Below are 18,427 nucleotides of genomic sequence, written 5' to 3'. Positions count from 1 at the left end.
TGCACTAGCTGGAAAATACAAAAAAAAATACATGTTTAATTTATTATAATTCCTGCAGGTTTTCTTAAAATAAAAATTCAATTCTCAAGAATAAAATCAAAGAAAACAAAGTTCAGTTTGATATAATTGCAGTTTTTTTGCAATTGTATCTTAAGTAATTTATTATATTTAATTTTTTAATGACATTTTCTTATGTGATATATATATGGGAGTTTTTACTATATACTATTTTTATTAGTTATTATCTTACAAGAAATATTAGAATTCATAAATTATTTATGATAATTTATATTTGTAAAATTTTACTTTAAGACCTGCATGCAACACACTATATATAATTTGTCACACAACTGTTTAGTCACTACTGTCAAGTTCATAACTGTTTGCTGTCACTTAACTTAATGCATTAACTTAACTGTATGGTTCATGCACAGTAAATTAATTTTAATAATTATTATGAAAAAATTGTAATTAATTAATTTTCAAAAACATTTACTTTTAAAACAATATATGAGTGTAAAATCTAAATAATTTATCAATAAATTATTTTTTATATTATCTAGTTACAATTTGCTTTCAAATTGAAGGAGATTTATTTTACTTTGCATGTTAAAATAACTACTGAAAATAAATCTGCAAGTAATTATTTTTAAATGAATACAAATTACTTAACACAGTGGATAGCCAAAGTAACACAAGAAAGTAAAAATCATTAAATAAATACATTAAAGTTAACAGTGAGTCTCTCCTTGGGTGAAATTGATCCAAATATTTGTATTTAAGTAATAACATTTTCAAAATGTGCAGAAAATCATAGAAACTTTGGAATTATCCAAATAATTTCTTGAGATAAAAATACAATTGATAAAATATTTGGTAAAATTTTCCTTAGCAGATTTTCACTCCACAGTGGATAGAACCAGTAAAGTTTTTCATGAAATCCTTATCAACAAATGTTGGTGAAAATCATGATTTTTTTAGGGTGACAGTCGCTTACTATTTATGTATTGAATAGTTTGCAATAACAAGATGGTAACAGAGAAAGGAATCATCAGTGGAAGTTTAACCTAATTTTCTTTAAAATGTGTGTTCATAATTTACTTATTAGGGTTGCCCATATTACATGACGTGTAGTCATATTTTATATATATATATATATATATTTTGTATAATTGTAATTTTTTATATAGCTGATTAACAGTTTCCCATGAATCGTAATATAATTGAATTGTGTTACTAGATCTTAATAAATTTAAATGTATTTTTTATTGCAGTAATAGGTGCATGTAAATTCTTTTTTTAATTTTTTTTATTAAAAAAAATCAGGTAATGAGCTCATATTATATTTGTACTATATGTATCTCAAATTCATTTTCTCACAAAGTTGTAAGTTTTTAGTTAATAAATTGGATGGAAATTGAAAAATCTTTTATTTATAACTAAAATTAATTTTTAATTTCAGTGTAATTTACATAAAAATTATTACAGAATATTAATATTCTGCAATGAAGCATTAATTCGTAAAATTATAGATTTTTATGTATTTTTTTTCTCGTTGAAGAATCTTAATTGCTGTTGAATAATTTTTTTTTATTTACAGTTAAGCATATAATGTTATTTCGATAAAGCCATTATTCCAGCAACAAAATCCATTGTAGATTAAACCTATTTTTATAAATGAAATGTAAACAGTATGCTACATCTTTTTTTTGTATTAATTTGCAGTATTCAGAATGTCCAATTATCTTTGTTGTATGGCTTAACTATGCATCTATTTCATTCAGTAGTTTTTGATTGCTCATTTGTTAAGATTGCAATGCAGTAATGAATCTGCTAGTAATTTATATTCATTTTTTTCAGATCAATAATGTATTCTTTATCATGCATGAAAGGAATAGTTCAGACCAGTCTCTTATAAATTGATAAAACTCAATCAACAAAAAACATCAAAATTGCAGATCTTTTGCTCAATTATCAGTGTAACTATACACATTCACACCATACACATTACACAGTTTAAATTAAAATTTGAATCATTTTTTTCTACTTTTATATTGCAGTTATTTGCTCATATTCAGTTAGGCTCAACCAGGTGTAGTTTTCATGAGTTCTGCTGTAATAGTTCAATATCTATAACATCACTAAATAATACTCTATCTATATTCATTAAAACATTAAATACAGTTGTGGGACTATTTGCATCTTTTTACTTGTTTAAAAGATATTGTTTGTGTCCTTCAACTGTGTATTCATGGTAACATTATTTTTAATGCTTGATGTGAATACAGAACTTTATGAAGGCTAAGTCCTATAAATCCCTAGAAAGAGAACACAATAGAAAATTTAACCTCAATCTGGTTTTTACATTACTTTTTTATATTGTTCCAAGCTTTTTCGTCAGATTGTTCTACCAGTATGAATGTAGATTCGTACACATTTATTTTTATAACAGAGGCAATGAGAAGAAAATCTACTAGTTGTTAAAAACAGTAGCTGTTATAGATTATCCATAAATGTTAAAAAAAATATTCTTGTTCAAAAAGTAAAAAGAAAACTATAAAATGAATAGAGAAAAGTTATATTCTCAAACATAATTGTAACAGTTATATAACTATAACTTGATACAGTTTTTCACAAAAACAAGCTGTGTACCAAGAACTACACTTTTCATATAATTAAAAATTAATGTAGGCTGCAATAAGGATGATAGGTTACTTTAGTTATACTAAGGCTTTAGTGTATTTTTCATGTAATAGTGGGAAAGATTTATGATTTAGATTGTAGTAGATAATTTCATAATTTGTTGTTACTTTATGGAGCTCTCATGATAATCATTAAGATATTTATATGAATTGTACAGTAAAATGACTCCTGCCTCAGTTGCAATTAATTTTTTAGCATAGTTATTTGGACAATCCATGATGTATAGATGTTTTATTTTATTGTAATTACTTTTTATTCTGTATAATATTTAAAATAAAATAAATTGTTTGAAGAGAAACTGACAACATTGTAATAGAAAAAAGTATTTTAAGAACTTTGGTTAAAAAAAAAATAAAAATAATGAGGATAAAAAATAACAAAAACCTTTTTATTTCGCACAGTATGTTTTTTTATTGAATTATATTTTACTCATGATGTGTGAAAAATCAGTATTTATAATCGGCCATATTAGACGTGATATTAAAATTTTTCTAAATAATTTTTTTTTTTTTTTAGCTGAGTAAATAGAATAGTATTGAGTGGTGATTTATTTTGTTTAAAAAATGGAACAAATGAGATTTGCATTAAAAATAGAAAAAAGTGTAGTGAATTGGTGAAGATTGTTAGAGAATGCTTTTGTTAAGAATATTATGCCAACACAAAAGGTTTGTGAGTGCTATAAACGGTTTCAAGAAGGCCATGAAGACCACAAAAGGGTTAGTTATCCTAACTCATTAATAACCTATGAAAATATTGATAAATTGAAGGACATTGCGATCAATAATAGTGGAATCACTGCTGAAGAAGTCAGAATCTCTTGAAACTATTTTGATTGACATTTTGGGTTTGACATGAATAGTAGCAAATTTGTTCCAAAACCATTGTATTTTCAATACAAGTAACATCGCTGATTACTAGAATTACTCAAAGGTGTCATAGGTAACGAATCATAAGTGTACAGTTATGATCTTGAAACAAAGCTCAATCACCCCAACAGAAGTTTCTGAAGAACCAAGGCCAAATAAAACATGCCTAGTTCAATCTAATGTTAAGGTTCCCCTTACTGCTTTTCTCTATTACAATGGTATCATCCATTATGTATAATTACCTCTAGGTTATGCAATCAACAGACAGTACTGATTAGCAGTTTTATGAGATTTATATGAGACAATCCGAAGAAACTACCACAAGTGTGATGAAATAATTCTTAGATTAAACCACTATAACACTAAAACTCATTCTTGACTACTAATTAGAGATTATTTAGCCAAAATTAGCACCACATTTATGCCACAACCGTATTCTCCAGACATGTCACCCTATGACTTATTTTGTTCCCACTAATTAACATTAAAATATAGCAGTTTGCAGTAATAGATGAAAAAAGTTAAGTGAACTTACCAAAATTGCATTCTATGTATAAATTGTGACTATATAGAAAAATAGTTTAAGGTTGTCCCTATCAAATCTATATAGTAAAATTTCTTTTTTTTTATTTGGTTGTTTTTTTATTTTAAAACATAAGTTACTTTCTGGATAGCCCTCGTACATTTTTTCTTTTTTGAGAATTGAAAGAACCCTGACAGAATTATCTTTATCTCTGGGGGGGGGGGGGGGACTGCTTTGAAGAAGACTTCAGTATAGAAAGAAAAAGTAAAATGGTTCTGATAAAAACTAAAATTCTTGTGTTTTTTTATCACACTTTGTGTAATTTTTTTTACTTTACATTTTATATTTTTGTACGCTGCCCTCCCTCCACATCACAGCTTGAACAGTCATTGCCACATGTAATTAATATTTTGTTATTAATGTTTATTGATATTCCTTATATGTACTAACTGATGAATTGGAGTACAGTACTTCCAAGCCATGCTAAAAAAATATGGTAATTTAGCAATTAAACTGCTCAAAGAAAAAAATATATATTTGTATCGAGAGAGAAGATTGTTCATATTTTAAATTAATTAATAAATAATGTTTCATAAAAAAAAATTCAATTATAAAAAAACAATGAATTATGATAATTTTTATTATCTTATTGTAATACTTTAATGTGTTGTTTTTAAATAAAGAATTTATTATTTTTTTAAATTGATTTTTATCACGGGATTTTATTATTCTTAGGAATTGTTTTACCATTTTTTTGAATTAACAGCATCCTGTCTAAGATTCCCTATAATAATCACAGCTGTTGCTCGTAACATATATGATAAAAAATGTTTAATTTAAAGTTAGGATCATGGAAATTTGAGGATAAGTGTTTTAAATGGTTAATATTTTTTTATGTAGAAAGTTTAGTGGTATGGTATTTATTCTACTTGAACATTTGTTTAAAGAAAGCATTTACATGTGACCAGTTTCTAATATCATTGAAAGTTTATTATTGTTAATTAACTTGATAAAAGTGTTTTTTTTTTTATTTTACAAAACATACAGTTTTTGCAAAATAAAACATGTTTGTGTTTTATCCTACTTATGATGAGAGTAGAGGTGAATTATTTTAATAAAATATAATCATAAAAAAATACTCATAAAACAAACTGGATTTTTCCGAAAAATCAAGCTAACTCTTCAAGATGCAGCCTATCAGAATAAGATTTTTCTCCACTGTACGAGTTGTCTAGGATATATATGGTTTACTAACAGTTATGTAGATCTTCACTTAGATTTTATTTTAATTTTAATAAATGTTAACAATTCATTGTGTTGAGTTGTGTTTATTTAAAACTCCAAATAAATATTATACATTAGCAATCTGAAAGTTTTGTTATTTTATTTTTAATAAATGAAACGTTAACAAAACCCATAACAATGTTTTTAATTATTACACAATCTATGCATAATATTTTTCCCGGGATTCTTAATGTATTCATGTGTTATAAAATAGACTCATTAAGATATTTATTTTATTTACATCAGTATACAAATTGTTTGAAAAAAGAGGAAATGATTTTTTTTTTTAATCGCTAATTTTAAAATTTGTCTAATCATAATTACATTAAGTACATTCATGCTTTTAAAAAAAGAAAATGTCGTTATTTTTAGTACATTACAAAAGCTAGATGGTAATTTTGTTGTTTTATGTTAGATTTTTAATATTGTATTTAATTGTGGTTTTATTTCACCTTCGGCATACGATGTAGGCACTCACATCTATGCTGTACTGTATGAGGAACATTTTTCATTATGATATTGCATTTTTAATTATTAATTTTATTTGTTTTATATTACTGTTATTTAATTTTTAAGTTTGTTGTTAACATAAACAATTGGTTATTCTAATAATATTATATCCAGGCACTAATGACTTTGTTGTGCACTCAAGGAAAAAACCTAAAGCAGTACTTTGCAAATTTCATAGTTTGTGAAAATAAGCAGTGATGTGTAAATAATTTCACCCTGTACTGAGAGATTAAACCAAAATCCAGTGAAGATTATGACTACTTCTCTGTTTAGATTATGCCTATGAGAAGTCATATTAGGAGATTTTTTAATAAGAATTTGTTAACTGTTTCTACATTTTGATATTTTCCTCTTTCTATTTATTGAATCAAAAAACATATCCTGTTATGTTAATAATCTATAATAGATAATTTATGACAATTGTGATAATTAATAAATCCCAATATGTTGCATTTTAATATGACAGTTTATTTCACTGACCTATGTTCAATTGAAATTCTTAAACTTTTTAATTGTGTTTATTTTTTAATTGTTTATTTGCAGACACAGATTACATGGAGATGACAAACTTCCGTAGTGGTACAGTTCTAGATGTTGATGTCGATGAATTTGACCGCAATATGATGCATGAAAAAACTAAACTTGGTCATAGTTTTCCTTTATTCAGGACACAATTTAAATCTTCATTACAATATGATCATGCACCACAATCGCCACCTTTGCCAACTGCTGTACATGAAGTATCAACACCACGTAGAGGTACTTATCTGTATGACAGTAAAAGTTTTAACTTTTGTTTCTGAGACAGGTTTAAATCTAATTGAGAAGTTTATTTATTAACTGTAATTGATGGTGTAACCTTTTTACTTTATATTTTTTTTAAATATATTTTTGAAAGCTATTATAATGTAGTTGCACACATCAAAAGTTTTACTTATGCTGATGTACTTACAAACCTCATAACCAGATTTCAGTTTTTTATGAATATTTTTCATAGTATTTTTAAAAGAATTTACAAATTTTGAAATTATAACACTTATACTTTTTCCTTTTTAATATAAAAAAATGACTGGCAATTACAACTATTAAAAGTATGGTATACCGGGTGGTCCATTTAAATTGAGACATATTTATATCTCAAAAACTACACATTTTAAGAAAAAATGTTTCACATTAAAGTTTTTGCACTTACGTTCAGAACGTATGTTGCCCTTGATAAGGTCAAATAAAGGTCATTTCAAGGTCAAGGCAATGATAACGAAGTTTTAGACCGAATGTTTCTGTTTTTGCATCGTACTGGTCTTATATCTAAAATTTTATATTGTAGTGTACAGTTTTTGTTTTTTTGTAAAGTTTTTTGTATGTAGAGTATTGTAAAATTCTATATTTATGTAAATTTTATACTGTTTTTTGTTTTTATTTTTATTTTAAATAATTTTTGTTGTATTTTAAAATTCTGACTGTGATGTTAGTTATAAATTCTTATTGATATTAGATATACGTTTTTAGTGATAACTAATAAGTTTTATTTCATATTTAATGTTTTAGTTTTATATTATGTCCATTTTTTTATGTTAGTTACCGTTTTTTGTTTAGCTACAGTTTTTTATTTTAGTTATTAGTCTTTCTATTATCCAAAAAGGATAATAGAAAGGGGGGTGCCCTTTACAATAATCTCTACTTTCCAATAAATCAGGTTTTACTAATCTTGGAGCAGTAAACAGACATAATATGCATTACTGGGCAGTACAAAATCAACGGTGGCTAAGGAAAATATCCGTGGCTGTCAATGTTTGAAGCAAAATAATAGGCTACATTTATTGGATCCCATTTTTTCTATGGAAATTTGAACAGAGAGATATATACAGGTTTTCTAGAAAATCTATTACCTTTACTGCTTGATGAATTACCCTTGGAGAAGAGAAAAACGATGTGGTTTCATCATGATGGCTGTCCTGCACATTATTCAATTAGAGTAATTTTGGACTGTGAATACAATGATCGTTAGATTAGTCGTGCTGGTCTAGTTTATTGGCTTGCATTGTTCCCCCATCATTACTGCAGTAGACTTTTTTTTGTAGGGTTATCTTAAAGAAAAGGTTTACCTAGAAGTACCAATTACCCCTGAAAATATGAAAAACTATGTAACAAAAGTTTGTAAAGACATCAAGAGAGAAACTGTATTAAATGTTCATGGGTCTTTCTTAAAACATATAGAAAAATGCACAGAAGTAGAGGGACACCACTTTGAACATTTATTGCTGTAATTTATGTAGAGTAAGGTTTTGTAATTATTTTAAATAAAGAGCATTAAAAAAAAAAAAAATTAAAGTATCAGTAATTCATTTAACCTAATATTTTCATTAAGTCGACATAACTTAACTGACCAAAGCATACAGCACATGTAGGCTATGTACCATACTGGTATGTACTATTTGATTAAAAAATTCATTAAAACGTAAATTGATTTTATTTAGGTTAATCCTTTAATTGGTTGTTTTTTTATAGTTTTCTTTTATTTATTTAAAATTTAACTTCAGCTGTATGTAACTCATCGGCTGGGCTAGACCTATGAAACTAAAGACACCAATTTATAGGCCTACAGCATTTTTGAAGATAAATAACTAAAAAACTCAATCTTATAAAAAAAGTCTGAAAGTCTTATCAAGGGCAATATAGGTTGTGAATGTATTTCGCCCTTTAAATGGAAAAAATTTAATAGGAAACATTTTTCCCTAAAATTTGTAGTTTTTGAGATATAGATGTGTCTCAATTTAAATGGACCACCCGGTATAAGCAGTGTTTTGACTTCATAATTCAGAGTTATAAACTGAATATTATAGTGAAATTATGAGAAATAAATATTTGATTGCTGAATTATTTGTTAATATTTGGTGAACTTGACAATGAAGGAGAACATGCGATCTTGCCAGATTCCTATTTGGTACAAAATTTATTATATTCATTTCAGGTATAAAAATTGATTGTCTCTAGTAAAAGTACACCCAATTCTGTTTTAACTTGTTTAGAGAGAGGTTCCTGTTTGTTAAATTAATTTCTTTTACCATTGGCATTTACTCATTTTCCATTTTTAAACTACTGCTCCCTAAGATGATCCATAACAGAATCATCAATGAGATTGTAAAGGTTTCAGATTACCATCTTAGTCACACTTAGCATTATTTTTAATACTTTGGTTGTATGGTTTACTGAACTGTACCCAGAATTTGTCCCCAGAAATGTACCTGTTGGTGGAATTTATGTATATTAATTAAAATGTGCAAAATTTAAGATACTTATTGCTTATTTACTTATTATATATTCTTCAGGATACATTTAATAAATTGTAACTGTATTATTACTAATTTGATATATTAATATTGTTATTTTGCAGGTAAATCAGTGTTACCTGTCAAACCAGCTGCTGCATTAAGATCTCCAACGATATCAGGACCTCCTCCACCTGTAGTTGTACCACAGAGTCTGGTATTACGTCATCTTATTAAAGCAGTTCCATGGGGAAAGTCTACTGCTGGAAAATTAAAGGCTCGATGTCTAGCTGATCTTTCTTTAAATATGGGTCACAGGTAATACTGTTTAATGTATATATTTATTTATTTATTTGTTGAACTAGAAAGATATACATAATGTAAATATAAGATATAAATCCTTTCTTTGTTGAGGTAAACTTTGTTGTCTGATACTTAAAAAGTTAAACTTAAAAATTTTAAAGTTTTTGTTATTCAGATGTGTAAAGCAGTTCAGCTAAGATATATATTTACTTGTCTTCTTAAACATTAGATTTAATCCATTGTATTCGGTTTCATTTTTAAAGAAACGTTTTCAACATCAAATGTTTTTATATTATTCTACAATTCATTGAAAGTTTTGACGGCTATATTATAACTATTTTTTTTTTTTTTACTACCGTTTTTCTAATTTCTAGGAAATATTAAACTTCTTTCTCTTAATGCTGTTTGATGTGAGAAATTATTTTTTGAGGTTTGGGTAATGTTATCTTAGTACTTCAAAAGTAAACAATTGTTCCAAATTCATTGGGTTGTCTTGGATAATAAAATTTTTTTTATACATGTCCCTAAGCTAATAATCCATAATCTATTATTATATTATGGAAAAAACATAATCATCCTTAGTGTTGGCATAAACTTAAAAATTTTATGAAGTAGATTAAATATTTAGTTGTTTTTTTGATTGTACTTAATGTGTTTGTTCCATTTTAAATTAAAATAAAAATTAATTCCTAAGTATTTGCAACTCTCAACTCTCTTCAATGTGTTTCTTTTAATTCTTACATCTATTTGATTGAGTTAGAACACTGTCACAATAGTTGATCTTAACTTAGTCCTATCAATCAATATTGACTACTAGCAACATTTAATAATAGTTTAATGCCAAATAACCACTTACTTGTCTAAGATACCTATTCATAGTTTCTTGTGCTTGATCTCAGGTATCACCTGTGAATATAATTCCAGTGATCATCACTGAATCCCCATTGAAGCAGAATTGCTTCAATGGGGATTTCTTTTAGGAGATCATTGATATAAAGCACAACCAGCAGTGGCCCCAAAATGGTTCCTTGGGACCCAGTATTTACTATAATCATTTTTGTTATTATTAATTTTTACTTTTTTATATCTATTGACAAGATAGCTTGTAACTAAATCCAAAGCCTGTCCTCTAATCCTCCCTATACAATATAGTTTTTCCAATAAAATTTTATGGTCGACTATGTTGAAATCTTTCGCCAAATCCAAAAAAGTTATCAATAAAGGTTTACTTTGGTCCAAATTGCTGTATAATATAGTGTCTGTTATATAATTTAAAGCAACTTTAGTTCCCATTTTCATAAAGCCAAATTGATGTTCTGATATATTACTCTTCTAAGACATTAAAAATTCTATTGTATATTATATTTTTAAACATTTTAGCAATATTTGATGTTAAGGAGATATGTCTTGTCTATAATTTTAAATGTTGTGTTTTTCTCCAGATTTGTAAATAGGAACAAACCACTTTAGCTTTTTTTTTTTTAGTCCATCTGGCTTGACAGCTTGCTCAATACATTGATTAATTATAACATTAAAGGCTCAGTAATATAGACAAAAAAATATTCAGTGTTTCACCTCGATTTTCTGTTACTACACTGCAACTTGTTGGTTTTATAAACATAAAATTTTTATTCATTTGTGGGTATCTTCCAGTTTAATGATTTTTTGACTAATATTTTGTCCAATTTCACAAAAATAAGTATTCATAGTGTTAAGCTACTTCAATTTGATTACTAATCTTTGATTTACATTGATATAATTAATAATTAATCTGTTTTGTTTTTGTTTTTTTTGCCAACTTTTGAGTTTATAATTTCCCATAATCTTTTTTAATTGTTACTATTGTTCTGGATTAAATGTTTTTCATGCATAATTTTCGCATCTAAGATGATAATCCAAAATTTTGGCATAGTTTTTATGTTGAAGTTTTAGCTTATCAATATCAGATTGCATTTTCCATAAATTATATAAATATTCTTTTGTTTTACATGATTTTAAAATAACAGTTGTGATCTGTTTTTTCCTAGGTTTCTTACCTGTTATTTTAGTTTTTGCTAGTTTTATACAATGATTTATTTTATCAGTGAAGCAGTCTGTAGTTAAATTTTGATCCTGCATTAACATGATTGCATTCCAGTTTCTTGTGTTCCAGTTCTGGTATAAAAAGACTGGATTCATGTTTTCTCCGGAGAAAACAAAATACATTTGCTTTTCACGCTTGAGGGAACAACTGTTTTTACATGGTGAACCAGTTGAACCATGCATGGATGCAGGTTAAGAATTTTGAGTTGTGGTTTGACCACCTATTTCCATGGGTAACACATTTAAAGGAGCTGAAGGTAAAGTGTTTAAAAATGTTAGATATGCTGATATATCTGATACTCATTGGGGAACTGATTGAATATGCACGTCTACTGAGCTCTGGTCCGTTCCCACGTAGACTACGGCTGGGTGGCTTATTCATCTGCCAGTCCACTGCTCTTAAAATGCTCGAAAGTCCATCATTCATTCATCACATCTATCTTGCTATAGGTGGGTTTTGTTCAAGTCCTGCAGTTAGTCTACTAGTTGACAGTGATGAGTCTTCCATTTGGAATAGACATTAAAGCACAACCAATTCATCCAACCTTCAATGCAGTGTTCTCTAATCTGCATCTTAATTGATGTCTGAAACAGCTGAGATCTACTCATTTAGAACTTACTGTACACCACATCCTTGTGGATTGTGTCTGTTATGCAGCACTGTCGGAAGTTTAAACCAGGTGTTAACTTCCAAAATATCTTGGGAAACAAAATGGTGTTATCAAATGTTTTGTGATTTCTTAAGGCCATTTGTTTATATTCAAATATTTAATTTTCACTATAGTTTTTTTATGCCATTTGTCATATGACAAATAGTAATTTATAGTTTTTAATTTAGATGATTAATTTAATATTTCATAGTAGTTTCATTTCCCTTTTAGTGTACGTCATAGGCATTTTCTGTTAATGCTGTGTTTTTATATTACTGGGTTTTAGTTTTTAATTTAATTTTTAATATTTATTTATTTCTATATAAATATTGTGTTGAGGCATTGATGATGACACTTTGTTGTGTGCACAAGAAAAAAGGTTTCTTCTGTTAGCAATATTTCCTAGTTTGTTGTAGTCCAAAATTATTGATGCTTCATTATTAGCAATATTTCCTAGTTTGTTGTAGTCCAAAATTATTGATGCTTCATTATTTGTAAGTATCAACTGCAATATATAAAGTATAATGGTCCATAAAAGGATTCCTTTAATTTATTTTTACATTCTTTATTTATTTATTTAGTTTTAACTAGCTAAATAGTAGAGGAAAATCTGCTTGCTATATATGCATTAGTATATGTTTTAACTGATGTGATAAAAAAATAAATTCAGTATTTTTTTTTTGCTAATTTTCTGTAAATCTACACAATTTTACTTTCAGTTTGACAATTCCTGAGAAAAATCAGGAAATGTGTCTGAATTACATTCAAAATAAAAACATGTTAATGTAATGTTAGATCAATATTAAATGAGACCAGTGTAAAAGTTTGAGAAAATGGTATTTGACCTATAGGAATTTGGATCAGTCTGTGTTAGTTTCTTACTGGTATTTTATTTACTATAGGCAATAAGCTATATTACATTAAAATTAATGTATTATTATGAAAGTCATCAGTACAAGACAGTGACTGGAAAGAGGTTATTCTTTGTTTACAATTGGAAAATCCAAGATTATGCATGAATTTTGCTGTCATCTGGTGATATTCAAATATGCCCCTTGAATTATTTTCACATAACAGTTCTTTATATCCTCTTCAGTTGTTTACATTATCTGGCTTTGCATTGTAAATTTAAACTTGGACGCAGAACTAGTGATATTTTCTGTGATGATGTTGCTAAAATTAATAAGGTGTTTTAATTCTTGAGATCTTCAGGTTGAGGAAAATTAGAAACATTTTACACGCGCGCGCGCGTGTGTGTGTGTTAACTGTCAACAAAAATCACCCATGAACACACCAAATTTACAACAATCTCAATGCAGACTTACAATTACAACACTTTTTGAACCCATGGATTCATCATCAGTTGAAATGCTACCTTCAGTGATTTCTTTATGTTCAGCATATGTTAAAAGTGATAGTTGTTATAATTAATGGAATTAAGATTGGTTTACAAATAAGCCAGTTTCAAGACAGAGATACCAGTTTAAACAATTCAAACTTTACCTAATCATTCATTTATAATATAATTGTGTATTTATGTTTATAAGTGTAATTTTTTTCTAGTTCAGGTTAATTTCTTAATTATTTTCTCTTTTATTATTATATGTTTATGTATAATGAAATGATTAGCAGCATTTGGAAAATTTTTCCTTTTATTTTTTTGTATGTTCAACTGTTATAAACATAAAGAGTCTGTCAGTTTTTCAGTATATTTTTATATTTATTACAATTAATTTTATAAATTCCATTATTATTAAATTAATCTTGTGATGTAATTTAGTATGATTTAAACTTTTCTCAATTATTTATTGGTTTGAAAGACATGTATAATTTTCTGACTATTGTAGACATAAACTATTTTATTTGTATACGTAATATATTTATTAATTTTGTCTACTACTTATTGTATCTCATAGATTTATATTTTAATGTATTTTTTATTAATATTTTCTATGAAAGATATCCTTATATCCATTTTATGTCTCTATAAATTTGATTTGTTTTATTTCTTTGACTAAATCTGTTTTGTTACTATATGAATATTTATATGTTTTGTGTATCATACCATAATATGTATTTGTTTTGTGTAACTAAGGGTGAATTGATTTTCCGTGAATAATGATAATGATGTGTGTGAAGTTTTCTTAGAACTTCAGTAATATTCATTGTTTTTAATCAGATGTTTATGACTCATCTATAATACGGCATACCTGCTGTTTTTTATTGTTTAGGTTCAGAGTTGGTTGGGGTCCGTCCTGCTCTTTAATTTCGCTTACAACTGAACAAATTTCAATGTCCACTCCATTAACAAGTAACCTGTTAGATGTCGGCTTGTTGTTGGCTCATAGGAATGATGATGACTTCTCTCCATTCATTATACAACGTCTTCAGTTAAAAGGAGGACAGCCAGCAGATAATACCATTGATTTTCAGGTATATATATATATATATATATATATAATTTTTTCAGCCTCCGCAAATATATATATATAGTTATATAATAAAATATTATATATTGCTATTTAACGTACAGAGTAAAACGAAAGAAATCATAGACTATAAAAAATTTAATCTAAATAAATTAATTTAACATATATTTTTAGTAATAGTAGAAGCAATTTAAAACAAATTTAATATATCCATCATATATAGAAGTTTATTGGATTATAATTATCTATACGCAGTTCATTTTTCAAATCCCACATCTTTAACTGTTGATTTGAAATAATGATATTCTTGTAACCCATCTAATGGAGCAGTACCGACTGGAACACTGACCGAAAAATAGCTCTGATTTTTTACTGTTCTGCAGATGCAATTGCTCAGACACAGATTTAAATGTTCTCTGGCCGCTATAGCACAAAATTGATCATACTGCTCACTGCTTCTCATTTCATACTTGTATGATGTTACTTTATAAGTATAAAAAAAAACTGCTGCATTCATGCAAAGCAGAGGCCAGTCTAGTACAATAGACTATTCTGATTCACATCTGCTCTTTTGTCAGAACAGCCCAAATTTTTGAAGCATCAGTAGTTAAAAAAAGAAAACAAGTAAGAAATATAAGCAAAGCAGGAAACTATAAATAAAATTTCAGCAGAAAATATGAAGATTTTTGTTCCCATTTCTAAAAATGATGAACTTGCTACATCAAAAAGAAGATTATTCTTCAATCTTGGTACTGTCAAATTACATACGATATTTCAATGTCATTATACATACACATGACCTAACAAAAGACATATTGAATATGGTATGGCCCTAAGAAGAAATCATGCAAGGCTTACTAGGTCTGCCAAAATTCTGACAGCGATTTGCATCTCAGCCTTTCATCCAGAAGATCCTGGATTCAATTCGGGCTGTCATTTTTCATACACAGAAAAATGTCCATCCTGTATTTCTTCAAACAAGCTTAAAGTTAATTTGGTGAATTAAAAAGAAGTTTTTTTTTTGTTTACTTTGTTCAACTAAATGTATTGTTTCGCATCAGAACACTAATCCGCTAACTATTCTCTTTAAAAAAATAAAAATGAATAAGTTTCTTCAAAACTATTTTATGTTAATACATAATTTGTAATTATTATATACAAAAAAAAAAATTATGAGAAATTTTTAAGAAAAGCAAAGCTAAAAATGTTGATATTTTGTTGAAAAATATATAAGGTTGGACAAAATAAAAAAGCTAAGAAAGAATTAATGATTAATATACTTAAGAATTTAACAGTATAGGATTTTAAGATTTTGTGCAAGAAACTTAAGATTATGTGAGTTGTTAAACAACAAAATGAAGAGTTTTTAAAGTAAATAGGAGAAGAGAGGAAGTCGTAAGAGAATCTTTTTTTTTAGATTATTAGTGGTGGCTTTTTTTTAAGATAACCAGGGTTAGAATTTTAATTTTACAAATAAGAGTAAACAGTATTAATTGTTTAGGACATAATTATTTCAATATGTGAAACATATTTGAGAACACTTAACTGGCATAATACAAGGGACATTCAATAATTATTAACAAGACAAATTGATGTTGAGAAAAAACGATTTGTTCAACGACAGTGAAACTTACTACACTACTTTTCAGCATAGTCTCCAGCAACATTTAGACACTTGTCTCACTGTTCTGTGAGCATTTTGATTCCCTCAATGTAGAAGTTCCTTTACCTTGCTGTTTGAATCATTCATGTACTGCTTTGTTGTCGTCAAACTTCATGCCATGTAAAAGGTTTTGAGCCGGCCGAACAAATAAAAATCAGACAGGGCGAGGTCTTGGCTGTAAGGAAAATGTTGCAACACTTCCCAACCCAACTTCTGAAGCACTTCTCCCATTCTCTGCGTGATGTGCAGGCATGCGTTGTCATGCAAGAGCATCAGATCTTTTCAGAGAGCACCCTGACATTTTCACCTTATTACGAGTCTCACTTTCTGTTTGAGCATGTTAGAATAGTATTCAACTGTTCACGGAACATTGCTCTTCTAAATAGTCACAAAAAATTGGGCCTTGCAAGTCCCAGAAGACTGTCAACACTTTACCAGCTGATGCGTGAGTTTTGAATTTTTTTTAGTAGGCAAATCTGGATGTTTACACTCAAGACTTAGCTGTTTGTATTCAGGCTTGAAATGGTGTATCCACGTTTCATCACCGGTTCATTACCTTCCACGCCAAACTGTTCTTTGAGCCTCAGAACAAATGCGAATCCAAGTGTCTTTTTGGGTTTGAGTCATCTGTGTCGGAACCCATCTCGAGCATGTTGTGCGATAATTCAGCACCTCATGAATGATAAAATGCGCGGTTCCAACTCTATTACTACACAGACTAGCCATTCGCCTGTCTTTGCGAATAAGAGATCAGTCATGTGATTTTGCAGCATAGTAGTCAAAACTTCAGCTGGTCTTCCTGAGTGATGGAGATCAATCACATGTTCTGGCTGAATTAAAATATTCCACCCACTTATACACATTACTGCAATTTAAACACACCATACTGTTTCAGCATTCTTGAGTAAATTTCCACCAGTTTCACACCGTCTGATAGCAAACTTTTGAACTTTGCTCTTCTGGCATACATGTTTCAAGCAGAGCTGACGTTCTGAAATCAACAAAAGAGGTTATGTTTAGATTAATTATGATGAACAGCTGATTAAATGGGTTCCCTAGGTTGCCAACTTGACCCTCAAAATGTTTCATTGTCATTGAATGAAAGGTTTTTTCTATATCAGTTTATCTCAGTAATTATTGAACATCCGTTGTAATTCAGTGAATATTGGAGCCAACTGTAGGAAAAGAGAACTTATGTACAAATATATTTTATGAGTACTAAAATTGCAAAGAAAGGACAAGATAAGTAGAGATCACAAGCAAGAAAAACTCATGCAGAAACAAAATCTATTAGTACAAAGTGCAGTTCTAAATATTATATAGATATTCTTAACTCTTTCATACCGGTCCACTAAATACAATCTTTCAATAGAATGCTGACCATTTTGTATGTTTTTCAAAAATTATTAGTAGAATATCTATGAAGTGTATAGTTGTTGTACTTACCTTATAAGAAAACTTATTGTTTTTAATGCTATAGCTTAACTACTCGTGCATCAAAAATCTTAACTAGAATTCTGTACAGAAGAATTGAGAGGAGAGTGGAAGAAGTGTTAGGAGAAGGCCAATTCCACTTCAGGACAAGGGAAGTAATTTTAGTGCTCATTTTAATAGTAGAAGGAAGATTAAAGAAAAACAAACCAACAAACATACTTAGCATTTATAGACCTGGAAAAGGCGTTCGATAATGTAGACTGAAATAAAATGTTCAGCATTTTAAAAAAAATTAGGGTTCAAATACAGAGATAGAAGAACAATTGCTAACATTTGCAGGAACCAAACAGCAACAGTAATAATTAAAGAACCAAATTATAATTGAAGTACTGAACTATAATTAAAGTAATAATAAGAAAGAAGCCATAATAAAAAAGGGAGTCAGACAAGGATGTTCCCTATCCCCGTTACTTTTTAATTTTTACATACAACTAGCAGTTAATGATATTAAAGAACAATTTAGATCCAGAGTAACAGTGCAAGGTGAAAAGATAAAGATGCTACAATTTGCTGATGATATAGTAGTTCTAACTGAGAGTAAAAAAGATTTAGAAGAAACAATGAACGGCAGGGATGAAGTCCTACACAAAAACTACCGCATGAAAATAATCAAGAACAAATAAAGTATAGTAGAAGTAATGAAGATGGACC

The 18,427-nt window shown here is 28.1% G+C and overlaps 1 protein-coding gene across 1 annotated transcript in view; it reads left to right on the top strand.

The window, feature by feature from the left end:
• Positions 1-18,427, top strand: part of Nup98-96 (nuclear pore complex protein Nup98-96) — a 135,470-nt gene that overhangs the window by 81,678 nt on the left and 35,365 nt on the right. The window contains exons 20-22 of the mRNA XM_075371814.1: positions 6,430-6,645; positions 9,281-9,473; positions 14,422-14,623. Coding sequence (XP_075227929.1) covers positions 6,430-6,645; positions 9,281-9,473; positions 14,422-14,623 — 611 coding nt within the window. The remainder of the gene's footprint in view (positions 1-6,429; positions 6,646-9,280; positions 9,474-14,421; positions 14,624-18,427) is intronic.

This window comes from Lycorma delicatula, chromosome 7, assembly GCF_047948215.1.
Source record: "Lycorma delicatula isolate Av1 chromosome 7, ASM4794821v1, whole genome shotgun sequence".
In the NCBI taxonomy this organism is placed as follows: domain Eukaryota; kingdom Metazoa; phylum Arthropoda; class Insecta; order Hemiptera; family Fulgoridae; genus Lycorma; species Lycorma delicatula.
The sequence above is the reverse complement of the archived record's forward strand: the minus strand, read 5'-3'. Positions and strand labels throughout refer to the sequence as shown.